The sequence below is a fragment of the Ascaphus truei genome, chromosome 7 (assembly GCF_040206685.1).
Source record: "Ascaphus truei isolate aAscTru1 chromosome 7, aAscTru1.hap1, whole genome shotgun sequence".
NCBI classification, from domain to species: Eukaryota; Metazoa; Chordata; class Amphibia; order Anura; family Ascaphidae; genus Ascaphus; species Ascaphus truei.
Genome location: NC_134489.1, coordinates 32,302,923 through 32,315,023, shown reverse-complemented (window position 1 = coordinate 32,315,023; position 12,101 = coordinate 32,302,923). Strand labels below are relative to the sequence as shown.

The following is a 12,101-nucleotide window of genomic DNA, read 5'->3' as shown; positions in this document are numbered from 1 at the left end:
AACTCCTTCTCTCACTAACCATAACTGCTCCCTATAACTCCTCTCACCCCATGTAACTGCTCCCTATAACTCCTTCTCTCACCCCATATAACTGCTCCCTGTAACTCCTTCTCTCACTAACCATAACTGCTCCCTATAACTCCTTCTCTCACTAACCATAACTGCTCCCTATAACTCCTACTCTCACTCCCTATAACTCCTTCTCACCCCATATAACTTCTTCCTATAACTCCTTCTCTCACTAACCATAACTGCTCCCTATAACTCCTACTCTCACTCCCTATAACTCCTTCTCACCCCATATAACTGCTCCCTATAACTACTTCTCTCACTAACCATAACTGCTCCCTATAACTCCTACTCTCACTCCCTATAACTCCTTCTCACCCCATATAACTTCTTCCTATAACTCCTTCTCACCCCATATAACTGCTCCCTATAACTCCTTCTCTCACCCCATATAACTGCTCCCTATAACTCCTTCTCACCCCATATAACTGCTCCCTATAACTCCTTCTCTCGCTCCATATATCAGGCCGGCCTTTTGTTAACGCATGTTGAAAAGAAATCGAATAAACACAGGGTTTTCAGGTTAAAACTCCAACATCGACTGTTGGCGAGAAAGGCAGAGGTTAAGCAGCTGTGGAAGAGCGCGAGAGAAAGGATGGGGAGAGCAGGGAGCTGATGGAATCAGCGAGAGAAAGGAGAGACACGAGCTGCGCAGGGAAAGATAAATGAACAGAAGAGGCTGGCGGAGAGATAACGGACAGCCTGGGAATAGGGGATCGCAAAATGGAAAAGGTCCAACCTTGTACCTGTGATAAGACTTTGCAGTAGAAAGCAACCAGGGATTAAGCGATTGTCTGCGCTCTGCTACTACACGGCTTTCATCCTGTCCCGCTGTATTCTTATTTTAATTTCCTTAGCTCGGGGGCACTAACCCTCTTGCTGCCTGAGGGGCCAGCAACGTCACTAGCCTCTGGTTTGTAATGTCAGCTACTGAGGAACATGGCTTTTTGAGCCTGTCAGCCAATCAATACATAGCATGTCCTGTCGGACATTTTGGCAGACGAACCATATGCGCACCAGTCATAACCGCAGTGTCTGAATTGTGAAAACATGGCTGCTGGAGTCTGTCAGACAATTGAGACAAAGCTGGCCATGTAGACCATTTTAGGAGGTAAACATTCTGCGTACCACTCATAACCATGGTGTTTGTATTAATATGGAGCCTGTTATCCAATCAAAACAACCATTTTAGGAGTTGAACACTTTGCTTACTCAGTGACTGAAAACATTTCTAAATCAGGACAGAGATTCAATAGTGGCCATTTTACACTTTGTTTTCTACTCTCTCCTGCCAAAGTTTGTGAAACTGCTCTCTTACTGATCAGTTCAGGAGACACACGGTTTGTCTAATACAATAACTTGATTAAAAACACGGCTTCCAACACTTTTCAGCCAATCAACACACAGCTTTCATGTTGGTAACCTAAGGCAGTGAACCATTCTCTATAAGATCCTGTCAGCCATTTTATAAAGCGAACAGAAACCCAGCTGGCCAAATGCATGCCAACATGGGTGCCGGAGCTTGCAAGCCAACCCGCAAGCATTTTACACAGGTGAAGAGTTTGGTTTTTCCACAATCTACTACCTGTATGAGTCAAAACACAACGGACGAAGCCTTTTCAGCCAATTTAGCACACCTCTTTCTAGTCGGGCGTTTTACAAATGGAATGGCTGGCGTATTCCTCAAACGCTGGCTAGCTGATGGAGTATCCTCTTACCATTGACATCCAGCTTGTAGTGAGTGATAAATGTTCCCAGAGTGTTGGTAGCTTTGCAGATGTAGGTACCACTGTCACTCTTGTTCAGGTAGAGGAACACCAAGCTGTTCCCATCGTGGTTGGTTAATAAAGGGAGTTCTCCCTTCTCCCGCTCCCAGCTGTAAGTGTGAGGCCTACAGAACAAGAGATTGTTTAAAGGCCATTATAATGTGAATTATGAAGGTCAGAGAATCAAATGTAGTTTATGAAGGTGCTTTGTTTTAACTTTGGGAGCAGTTATAGAAGCAGTCAAGTGCAAACTTTTTCAGCTGCGCTCCCCCTTGCTCTAGCGCCCCACCTCACTTTGCTCGGCATCGTCAAATGACGCCGCGGGGTCACGTGACCCCGTTGCCATGGAGATGGGCATGTGACGGCACTGCATGGCACCGCGGCATCATTTCACGCCAGCTCTTCAGAATCCCGGTAAGTAAGTTGCAGAGACCTCACGCGATCCCCCGGCATTTAATTTAAATGCCTGGGGGAAGAGTGCGGGGCCTCTGCAACCGCCCGTGCCTCCCCCCCCCCCCCCCCCAGACAAATCTCCCGCCCCCCAGTTTGCGCACCGGTGAGTTAAGGGATGAGATATAGGGAGTGGTTATAGGTGCAGTTAGGGGAAGGTGTTATAGGGGATGGTTATAGGTGTAGATTGGGGAGGTGTTATAAGGAGTGGCTACAGGAGCAGTTAGAGGAGTTATAGGAAGAGTTAGGGGAGGAGTTATAGGAAGAGTTAGGGGAGGAGTTATAGGGGATGGTTATACAGTAGGAGTAGTTAGGGAAGGAGCTATAGGGAGTGGTTGTAGGAGTCTTGAAGGACGAGTTATAGAGAAAGGTTATAGAAGCAGCCAGGGAAATAGCTATAGTAATTAAATCAGGATGGTGAGGGTACACTGCCTTCCAAACACTGCTTCCTGGTCTTATAAATGGCTAGCTCAGAAAAATGCCAGGAGCAGGTTGGCGAGGACGGCCCTAGGCTTATTGTCCCAGGACACTGGGCGCCCAAAAATAAAAAGGTGAGGGGAAATGTTTAGCCTGAACTGCAGTAGAAGGCCCCTAAGGTGGATAAGAGGGGCTGCAGTCTGGGGCAGCTAAAACACATATGGAACACAGAATCACTTTCGCCACAAAAGGGGCAATTGGCGGGGGAGTCCATAAAGTGAGCCACGTCCTCTCCCGTGCTCAGTGCACCGTGCAGGACTCTACAACTCAGATCCCCGGTGGGGAGGGGAACCGAGTCTCAATATAGCAGCAGTCAGGACAGGAGTTATAGCAGACGTTATATGGGAGGTGTTATAGGGAGAGGATATAGGAGCAGCCAGGGAAGTACAGTAGTTATAGGAAGCGGGTTTAGGAGCAGTCAGGAGAGGAGTGATAGGGAGAGGTTATTGGAGTAGTTAGAAGATGAGTTATAGGAGCAGTTAGAGGAGGTTTCCTAGGGAGCAGTTATTGGAGCAGATATAATAGGAGTTAAAGGGAGAGTTTGTCATTGTAAATATAAGCGTGTAACATTTCAATGGTGAACAAAAGCTTTGAGAGTGGGGGGGGGGGGGCTGCAATCCTTTTATCTAATGTCTCTGGTGATAAGACCTTTGTCAGCCCTTAAATCCACAGGTAAATTGATCTTTGTGTTTTGTTCTTTGCTGGCAAATTAATTACAAAGTCACCATCAGTCACACAGGAAAACATAAGCAGCTGATATGCTAAAGATACAAATGAGCAAAGCAGTTACTTTAAGGGTGATTAGATCTGTGTAAGGAAGCCGATTACACCGGGAAGTGGAGAGGCTTTCTTATCCTGCTACATTGAGTTGTCCCTTTAAGGGAGAGCGCAGTAATATCTATGATTGATGGCCATTACAGCCTGTGTTCAGCATGTTCAAAGGGGTACAATTTATCAGCAAGACAAGCGCCTACGACTTTATTTCAATGCATAACTTTGCCTCCCTGTGGCCCTGGGCATGTTACATCTTTGGTCACCCTTACCCCAATGTTTTTGAAACAGGGGGTCCCAGAAGTCTTTGGAGGTGGGCTCATAACAGCAGCAGGGACCCTATTACTGGCAGATATAGACGGAGTGACAAATAGACAGAGAGGGTGACGGGAAAGGGTGGCAGAGAGAATGAAGGGCAGTTTTCATGCATCAGTACCCCGATTGAAGCAGCAATATGGGCTAACTTACAGTATATATATATAAATATATTTTACACGTTTGAAGCAGGGGGTCTCCGGAGCTGAACTCTGATCATTTCAGCTCCGGGGACCCCCTGCTTCAGAGATACTTACCTCTGAAGGGTGTGCCAGTATCTCTGCTGAGTTTAAAGGGCCAGATCCCACTGGGCAGTAGGAAGCCGCACCAGATGACATCACAGCTTCCTACTGGCCCACATGACGTGAGACATTTAAGGCGCCATTAAGTTAGGCACAAAGTTCCCTGGCTGCACAGAGATCCCGGCACCGCTACAGAGGTAAGTATCTCTGGAAGCAGGGGGTCCCCGGAGCGGAAAGTAGCACAGTTCAGTTCCAGAGACCCAATGCTTCAAACTTGTAATAAAAAATAAATATATAATATATATTTTTTTAAAGGTTACCTATATTGCCGCTTTAATATGTCCCACTATGTGCAATACTTATTCTTTAATACGGTAGCTAAACGGTTTATCATATGATTACAGAAAGAGAAGGAGGAGGATGCGGCCCCCTGTAGGGTAGAACAGAAGAAGCTTCCTTCCCACACCCACTGTCATCTGGTCCTTCCTGCATCACTTCTCACTCTCACATGCTCCCTTCTGGCTCTGGGAGTGACTGGTGGGTGAGGAAGGCAGGGGGAGGGCGAGGGAGAAAGAGGAGGGAAGTGAGAGGGAGGAGTGAGAGAGAGGGGGGCGAAGAGTGCGGGAGTGTGAAAGAGGGGAAGGGGAAAGAGAGGGGAGAGGAGAGTGGGTGGGGAGGTACAAGTGAGAGAGAGGGGGGAGTGAGAGAAGGGGAGAGAGGGGTGCGTGATTGTGAAAGAAGGAAGGGGAGTGAGAGGGGGGAACAGAGCGATGGTGATAAAGGGAGGAGGAGATAGGGAAGAGGAGTGGGTGTGGGGAGGTAGACGTGAGAGGGAGGAGAGGAGCGAGGGTGGGGAGAGAGGAGCGAGAGAGATGGGAGAGGGAATGAGAGAGAAAGAGAGGAGTGAGGGTGAGGAAGGAGAGAAAGAGGGAAAAGGTGAGGGAAGGTAGGGGGAGTAAGAGACGGGAAAAGGAGTGAGAGAGAGGAGAAAAGAGAGTGTGGGGGGAGAGAAATGAAAGAGAAGGAGTAGGGAGGGTGGGGAGAAAGGAGTGACAGAGGGAAGGGAGGAGTTTGAGAGGGAAGGGAGGAGTGTGAGAGGGAAGGGAGGAGTTTGAGAGGGAAGGGAGGAGTTCGAGAGGGAAGGGAGGGGTGTCAGGGGGAAGGGAGGAGTGTCAGGGGGAAGGGAGGAGTGTGAGGGGGAAGGGAGGAGTGTGAGAGGGAAGGGAGGAGTGTGAGAGGGAAGGGAGGAGTGAGAGGGAAGGGAGGAGTGTGAGAGGGAAGGGAGGAGTGTGAGGGGGAAGGGAGGAGTGAGAGAGGGAAGGGAGGAGTGAGAGAGGGAAGGGGGAGTGAGAGAGGGAAGGGGGGAGTGAGAGGGAAGGGGGTAGTGAGAGGGAAGGGAGGAGTGAGAGGGAAGGGAGGAGTGAGAGGGAAGGGGGCGTGTGAGGGGGAAGGGAGGAGTGTGAGGGGGAAGGGAGGATTGTGAGGGGGAAGGGAGGAGTGTGAGAGGGACGGAGGCGTGTTAGGGGGAAGGGAGGAGTGTGAGAGGGAAGGGGGGAGTGAGAGGGAAGGGGGGAGTGAGAGGGAAGGGAGGAGTGAGAGGGAAGGGAGGAGTGAGAGGGAAGGGAGGAGTGAGAGGGAAGGGAGGAGTGTGAGGGGGAAGGGAGGAGTGAGAGAGGGAAGGGGGGAGTGCGAGGGAAGGGAGGAGTGAGAGAGGGAAGGGAGGAGTGTGAGGGGGAAGGGAGGAGTGAGAGGGAAGGGAGGAGTGGGAGAGGGAAGGGGGGAGTGAGAGGGAAGGGAGGAGTGAGAGGGAAGGGAGGAGTGAGAGAGGGAAGGGAGGAGTGTGAGGGGGAAGGGAGGAGTGAGAGGGAAGGGAGGAGTGTGAGAGGGAAGGGAGGAGTGTGAGGGGGAAGGGAGGAGTGAGAGAGGGAAGGGAGGAGTGAGAGAGGGAAGGGAGGAGTGAGAGGGAAGGAGGCGTGTGAGGGGGAAGGGAGGAGTGTGAGGGGGAAGGGAGGATTGTGAGGGGGAAGGGAGGAGTGTGAGAGGGAAGGGAGGAGTGTGAGAGGGACAGAGGCGTGTTAGGGGGAAGGGAGGAGTGTGAGAGGGAAGGGGGGAGTGAGAGGGAAGGGGGGAGTGAGAGGGAAGGGAGGAGTGAGAGGGAAGGGAGGAGTGAGAGGGAAGGGAGGAGTGAGAGGGAAGGGAGGAGTGAGAGAGGGAAGGGAGGAGTGAGAGAGGGAAGGGAGGAGTGTGAGGGGGAAGGGAGGAGTGAGAGAGGGAAGGGGGGAGTGCGAGGGAAGGGAGGAGTGAGAGGGAAGGGAGGAGTGAGAGAGGGAAGGGAGGAGTGTGAGGGGGAAGGGAGGAGTGAGAGGGAAGGGAGGAGTGGGAGAGGGAAGAGGGGAGTGAGAGGGAAGAGGGGAGTGAGAGGGAAGGGAGGAGTGAGAGGGAAGGGAGGAGTGAGAGAGGGAAGGGAGGAGTGTGAGGGGGAAGGGAGGAGTGTGAGGGGGAAGGGAGGAGTGAGAGGGAAGGGAGGAGTGTGAGAGGGAAGGGAGGAGTGTGAGGGGGAAGGGAGGAGTGAGAGAGGGAAGGGAGGAGTGAGAGAGGGAAGGGGGAGTGAGAGAGGGAAGGGGGGAGTGAGAGGGAAGGGAGGAGTGAGAGGGAAGGGAGGAGTGAGAGAGGGAAGGGAGGAGTGAGAGAGGGAAGGGAGGAGTGAGAGAGGGAAGGGGGAGTGAGAGGGAAGGGGGGTGGAGGGAGGGAGGGTGGTGTGGGGGAAGGGAGGTGTGGAGGGGGTTGGGTGGAGTGGGTTGGGTGGAGTGTGAGAGGGAGGGAGGTGTGGAGGGGTGGGGGGAGTGGGTGGAGGAGGTGTGAGGTGGGAGGGAGGGTGTGGTGGGAAGGGTGGTGTGAGAGGGTTGGGTGGAGTGTGAGAGGGTTGGGGGTGTGTGTGTGGGTTGGGGGGTGTGAGAGGGAAGGGAGGAGTGAGAGAGGGAAGGGAGGAGTGAGAGAGGGGAGGGAGGTGTGGGAGAGGGAAGGGGGGAGTGAGGGAAGGGAGGTGAGAGAGGGAAGGGAGGAGTGTGAGGGGGAAGGGAGGAGTGTGAGGGGGAAGGGAGGGAGTGTGAGGGGGAAGGGAGGAGTGAGAGGGAAGGAGGCGTGTGAGGGGGAAGGGAGGAGTGAGAGAGGGGAGGGAGGGAGGAGGAGGGAATGGAGGAGTGGTGAGGAGTGGGAGGGAGGGTGGAGTGAGGGGGAGGAGTGTGAGGGGGAGGGAGGGGTGTGAGGGGGAAGGGAGGAGTGTGAGGGGGAAGGGAGGAGTGTGTGAGGGAAGGGAGGAGTGTGAGAGGAAGGGAGGAGTGAGTTGGGAAGGGAGGAGTGAGAGATTGAAGGGAGGAGTGTGAGGGGGAAGGGAGGAGTGAGAGAGGGAAGGGAGGAGTGAGAGAGGGAAGGGAGGAGTGAGAGAGGGAAGGGAGGAGTGTGAGGGGGAAGCGGGGTTGCCACCTCTCCGGGTTTCACCCTGAGACTTCGGGTTTGGCATCCCTTTCTCCGGGCTCCGGGTTTGTCCCTGACATCTCCGGGTGGGCGGGTGGTCTGGACAGCAGTAAGCAGTGGTGCGCTCACGTCAATGACAGGAGCCGGGCGGCAGAGGATTGGATGGCTGTGGTGGAGCGTGCTGCTCCCAAGTACCCCCAATTCGGAAGTTAAGTCCTCCTTGACTTTCTTTGTCTCCATTACAGCCAGCTACAGGTCACTCACTGGTTCCTGTCCTGTCCTGTCCTGCATTGCGATGCCACGCTGCTCAGTGCTCACTGAATCACACTGTCACTCTGTCCTCTCTGGCTCCTCTTCCTCCTCCTGCTGCTCGGGCTGCTGCTTCAAGTGCCTGTTCCCCTGCTTCATGTCTGTTTATTTATTACTGTGTGTGTGTGTGTGTGTGTGTGTGTGTGTGTGTGTGTGTGTATATATATATATATATATATATATATATATATATACATATATAATATATGTGTGTGTATATATATATATATATATATATATATATATATACACACACACACATATATATATATATATATATACACACACACACATATATTATATATATATATACACACACACATATATTATATATATACACACACACACATATATTATATATATACACACATATATATATATATATATATATATATATATATACGTGTGTGTGTGTGTGTGTATACACACACACACACACACTGTATATGTGTGTGTATGCAACTTGTGGCAATGTATTGCTGCTGCTGCTGCTGCTACCGCCACTAGTGATTCCAGATGCTTTCCACAAACTTGAAGTTTTGTGAGATTGTCATCAGCGTTGGTTATAAATAATAGAAATTACATAAGGTAATATACAATTCCATATACCATTAACGCAGCAACCGTACCTGCAACAGCAATGTCTTCGGCATCTGCCCCTACAACTACTGTCAATAAGGCTGCGCGGCGTAAAATGGCGCTGCGTTGCCATGCCAACGGGAACGTCACGTTACGTAACAGCATTACGTGATTCCCGTTGCCATGACCATGAGATGCCACGTCATGACGTGATGCCGTGCCACGTTGTCATGTCAACTTGACGCCGCGTGACGTTGCATGGCGCCCCGTTGTCATGGAAACAGTGTCATTTAAAAAAAAAAAAAAATCTCCGGGTTGGCCGTCCGTCGAAGGTGGCAACCCTGGGGGGAAGGGAGGAGTGTGAGGGGGGAGGGAGGAGTGTGAGAGAGAAGGGAGGAGTGAGAGGGACGGAGGCGTGTGAGGGGGGAAGGGAGGAGTGTGAGGGGGAAGGGAGGAGTGAGAGAGGGGAGAGGTGCGAGGGTGAGGAATAAGGAGGTAGACAGTGTGGAGGAGAAAGAAAGGAAGAAAGGGGAGAGGAGTATGAGAGGCATGGAGGTATGGAGGGTATGGAGGGAAGAGTGAGCGAGAGGGGAGAGAGTAGATTAAGTGTCCATGTTTAGGGAATGGAGAAACAAGATTCTGAATGGCAAAGATGTGGAGAGGGCAGGGATCGGAGAGAGACAGAGGGAAAGCAAGAAGGGGCTGTCATGATATTGTTCTTTAAACAAGGATGCACCGATTATCTCGAAACCAGCGGCTGCCAACCTTCTCTACATTGTGCACCCCTGCAAGCAAATATTTGTATATCGGACAATTACTGTGGGAGCTTCCAAAGCCACGTCCCACAATGCATTGCCGCTGTGGATGCAAAGCCTAGTGAGGAGCCACTTTGGAAGCTCCTGCTGTATGTGGCAGCGATACCCCTCACGCAAAGGTGCAGTTTGGGGCCTAACTAAGCACACAGTCCCCACACGGGCTCAGAAACCCCCTATACTGCCTGCAATCCACCATGACTTTGTTTGGGGGTGGTTGTGAACCCCTTAGAGACACCTCACAAACCCTTATTGGTTCCCGAACCCCCTTGTGGGGCTAGCACATAAAAGGTATCACTAGGTGTAGCAAGGTGTGCTCCTGGCACACAGTGGGTAAGTTCTACATACTCCGAATCAACCCGCCGGCGCTGTATTCAGCCTCTGAGCATATAGAATCCCCCCCTCCCCATGGTTGGTGTGATACGCGCACACTTACGTAGGGTTTCCGTAGGCGTCGCACTGCAGTCGGAGTTTATCGCCTTCTCTAGGCATGCTGGGCCTGGACTCAATCTTTGCAGTGGGTTTGTCTGAAAGCACAAAGACGAGGAAAGCCATGAAACGCGTCCACTCGTTACCCATGTCTACAAACGAACGCTGAAAGGAATAATAATGTCATGCTCTCTATAACGCTGACTATGTACGCAGCGCTGTGGTGCAGGGGCAGTTTGTCCCTGCCCTGAAGAGCTTACAATCTAATGTTGGGGACTGAGGCACAGGGAGATAAAGTGATTTGCTCAAAGGCACAAAGAGTGCGGACACTGGCATTGTAACTGGTTTCCCCCACTTCAAAGGCTGTGTTCTAACCACTTAGCGACATCTTCAGTCCATATTAAGCGTTATGTGATCCTTCCTATTATATATCAGCCTGATATTGAACATTATATGTGATTAATTCTTTTAGATATCTGTCTAATATTAATCCACATATCTAATTAATTATATTATATATCAGCCGGATATTAAGCATCATATGTGATTAATTATATTATATATCAGTCTAATATTAAACCTCATATGTGATGAGTTCTATTAGATACTTACAGATATTTACTAGATATCAGGCTAATATTAAACTGCATATTTGATTGAGTCTATAACAGGAGTGGCCAACTCCAGTCGTCAAGGGCCACCAACAGGTCAGGTTTAAGGATGTGCCTGCTTCAGCACAGGTGGCTCAATCAGTGGAATAATAAAAAAAAATTAAAAAAAGAGGGGGGAGAGAGAGAGAGTGAGAGAGAGTGTGAGAGTGAGAGAGAGCACAACCAGTAGAAACACAGCAGATAAAGAACACTAAAAAGTAAGAGTAAAGAGAGGGAGACCCCCAACTGAATGAGAGAGCAAGAGCGGCCAACTCCAGTCATTAATGACCACCAACAGGTCAGGTTTTCAGGCTATCCTTGCTTCAGCGCAGGTGGCTCAATCAGTGGCTTAGTCGATGACTGCACCACCTGTGCTGAAGCAGGGATATCCTTAAAACATGACTTGTTGGTGGCTCGTGAGCACTAGAGTTGGCCACCCCATGTCTACTAGATATCAGTTTAATATTGAACCCACAATCTGATTCGCCCTTTTAGAGATCAGCCCGATTTTAAACCTTGTATCAGCTCCTTCCAAATGTATTCCTAGTGCTTTGCCGTGCTAAGAGCGGCTGCTGTAAGAAGCACAGAAATAAGAGGCTTGGATAACTTACCGAGATCCTTAACACCTTGGAACAAATACATACATCTAATAGTGACAGAGTGGCTTGGGATAAGACATTAAAGACTCATGGCCAAATAAGGCTGATTTTATCATGCTCCGGAGCCGGAGGGTGACAGGCTCGGGGGGAAATGTGAGAAAATACTGATCCGCTGAAGGATATCGGAAGCACAAAACATTTGCCGAGCAGAACAGCCGCAGTCGGGTCCAGGAAAGGAGTTCAAAGCGTGCTTAATGTGGGCATATGGAAAGCCCGAGGACCACGGGCAGGGAATAATACAGTGGGATTAAAGGGAGTGGGAGGTACTGTACGGTAACCAGGGGAAACGGAGCAAGGAAGATTAGCAGCTGTACGGAATTGTACACACACACACGCGCGCGTCACACACACACGCGCACGTCACACACACACACGCGCACGTCACACACACACACACACACGTCACATGTATATAAAGTTCTTGTCCGATTTATTTTTTAAAACATGGTATAAATCCTCTTAAACCCTAGTAATATATATACACACACACACACACACACACACACACACACTACACACTACACACTACACACTGTTCTCCAGAGTTGAGCGGAAACATTTTCAGCTCCAAGGATGCCCCCCCAAACTACCCGAGATAATAACCGGTGCATACAACGTTGCCTCCCCAGTAACTAATATGGCCGACAAATTTCACGCCGTCCGAGAGCCTGCAGGAAGACGCAACCTCATTGGTTGTCGCTTCCTATTGGTCGACACCGGTTCCCGAGATACACACCGGTGTTCCTGGATTTTCAAAGATGGCACCCACTGTCATCCAATAGGAAGCTGCAACATAATACCACCGATGACACAGTGGCTTCCCATTGGCCTGCAAGAGCCACAGGAATTGTCAGTCTTTTGATTTGCCTAGTGGAAGCAGAAACACCAGCAACTATACCGGTAAGTATCCCCCCCCCCCCCCCCCCCAACAGATCAGATTTTCAGTCTTTGACTGAGCCACTGATTGAGCCACCTGTGCTGAAGCAGGGATATCCTGAAAACCTGACCTATTGGGAGGTCTTGTGGACTGGAGTTGACAACCCCTGACTTAACCTATAACCGTGGTGGAAGCGAAGGATGGACTATCTCTGGTGCCCTG

At 50.5% G+C, this 12,101-nt stretch overlaps 1 protein-coding gene across 3 annotated transcripts in view; it reads right to left on the bottom strand.

The window, feature by feature from the left end:
• CADM3 (cell adhesion molecule 3) overlaps positions 1-12,101 on the bottom strand; it is a 181,235-nt gene that overhangs the window by 20,166 nt on the left and 148,968 nt on the right. For all 3 annotated transcript variants that reach the window (XM_075607536.1, XM_075607535.1, XM_075607534.1), the window contains exons 6-7: positions 9,701-9,791; positions 1,788-1,960 (exon numbers count right to left, since the gene is read on the bottom strand). In XM_075607536.1, the coding sequence (XP_075463651.1) occupies positions 1,788-1,960; positions 9,701-9,791 (264 nt within the window). The remainder of the gene's footprint in view (positions 1-1,787; positions 1,961-9,700; positions 9,792-12,101) is intronic.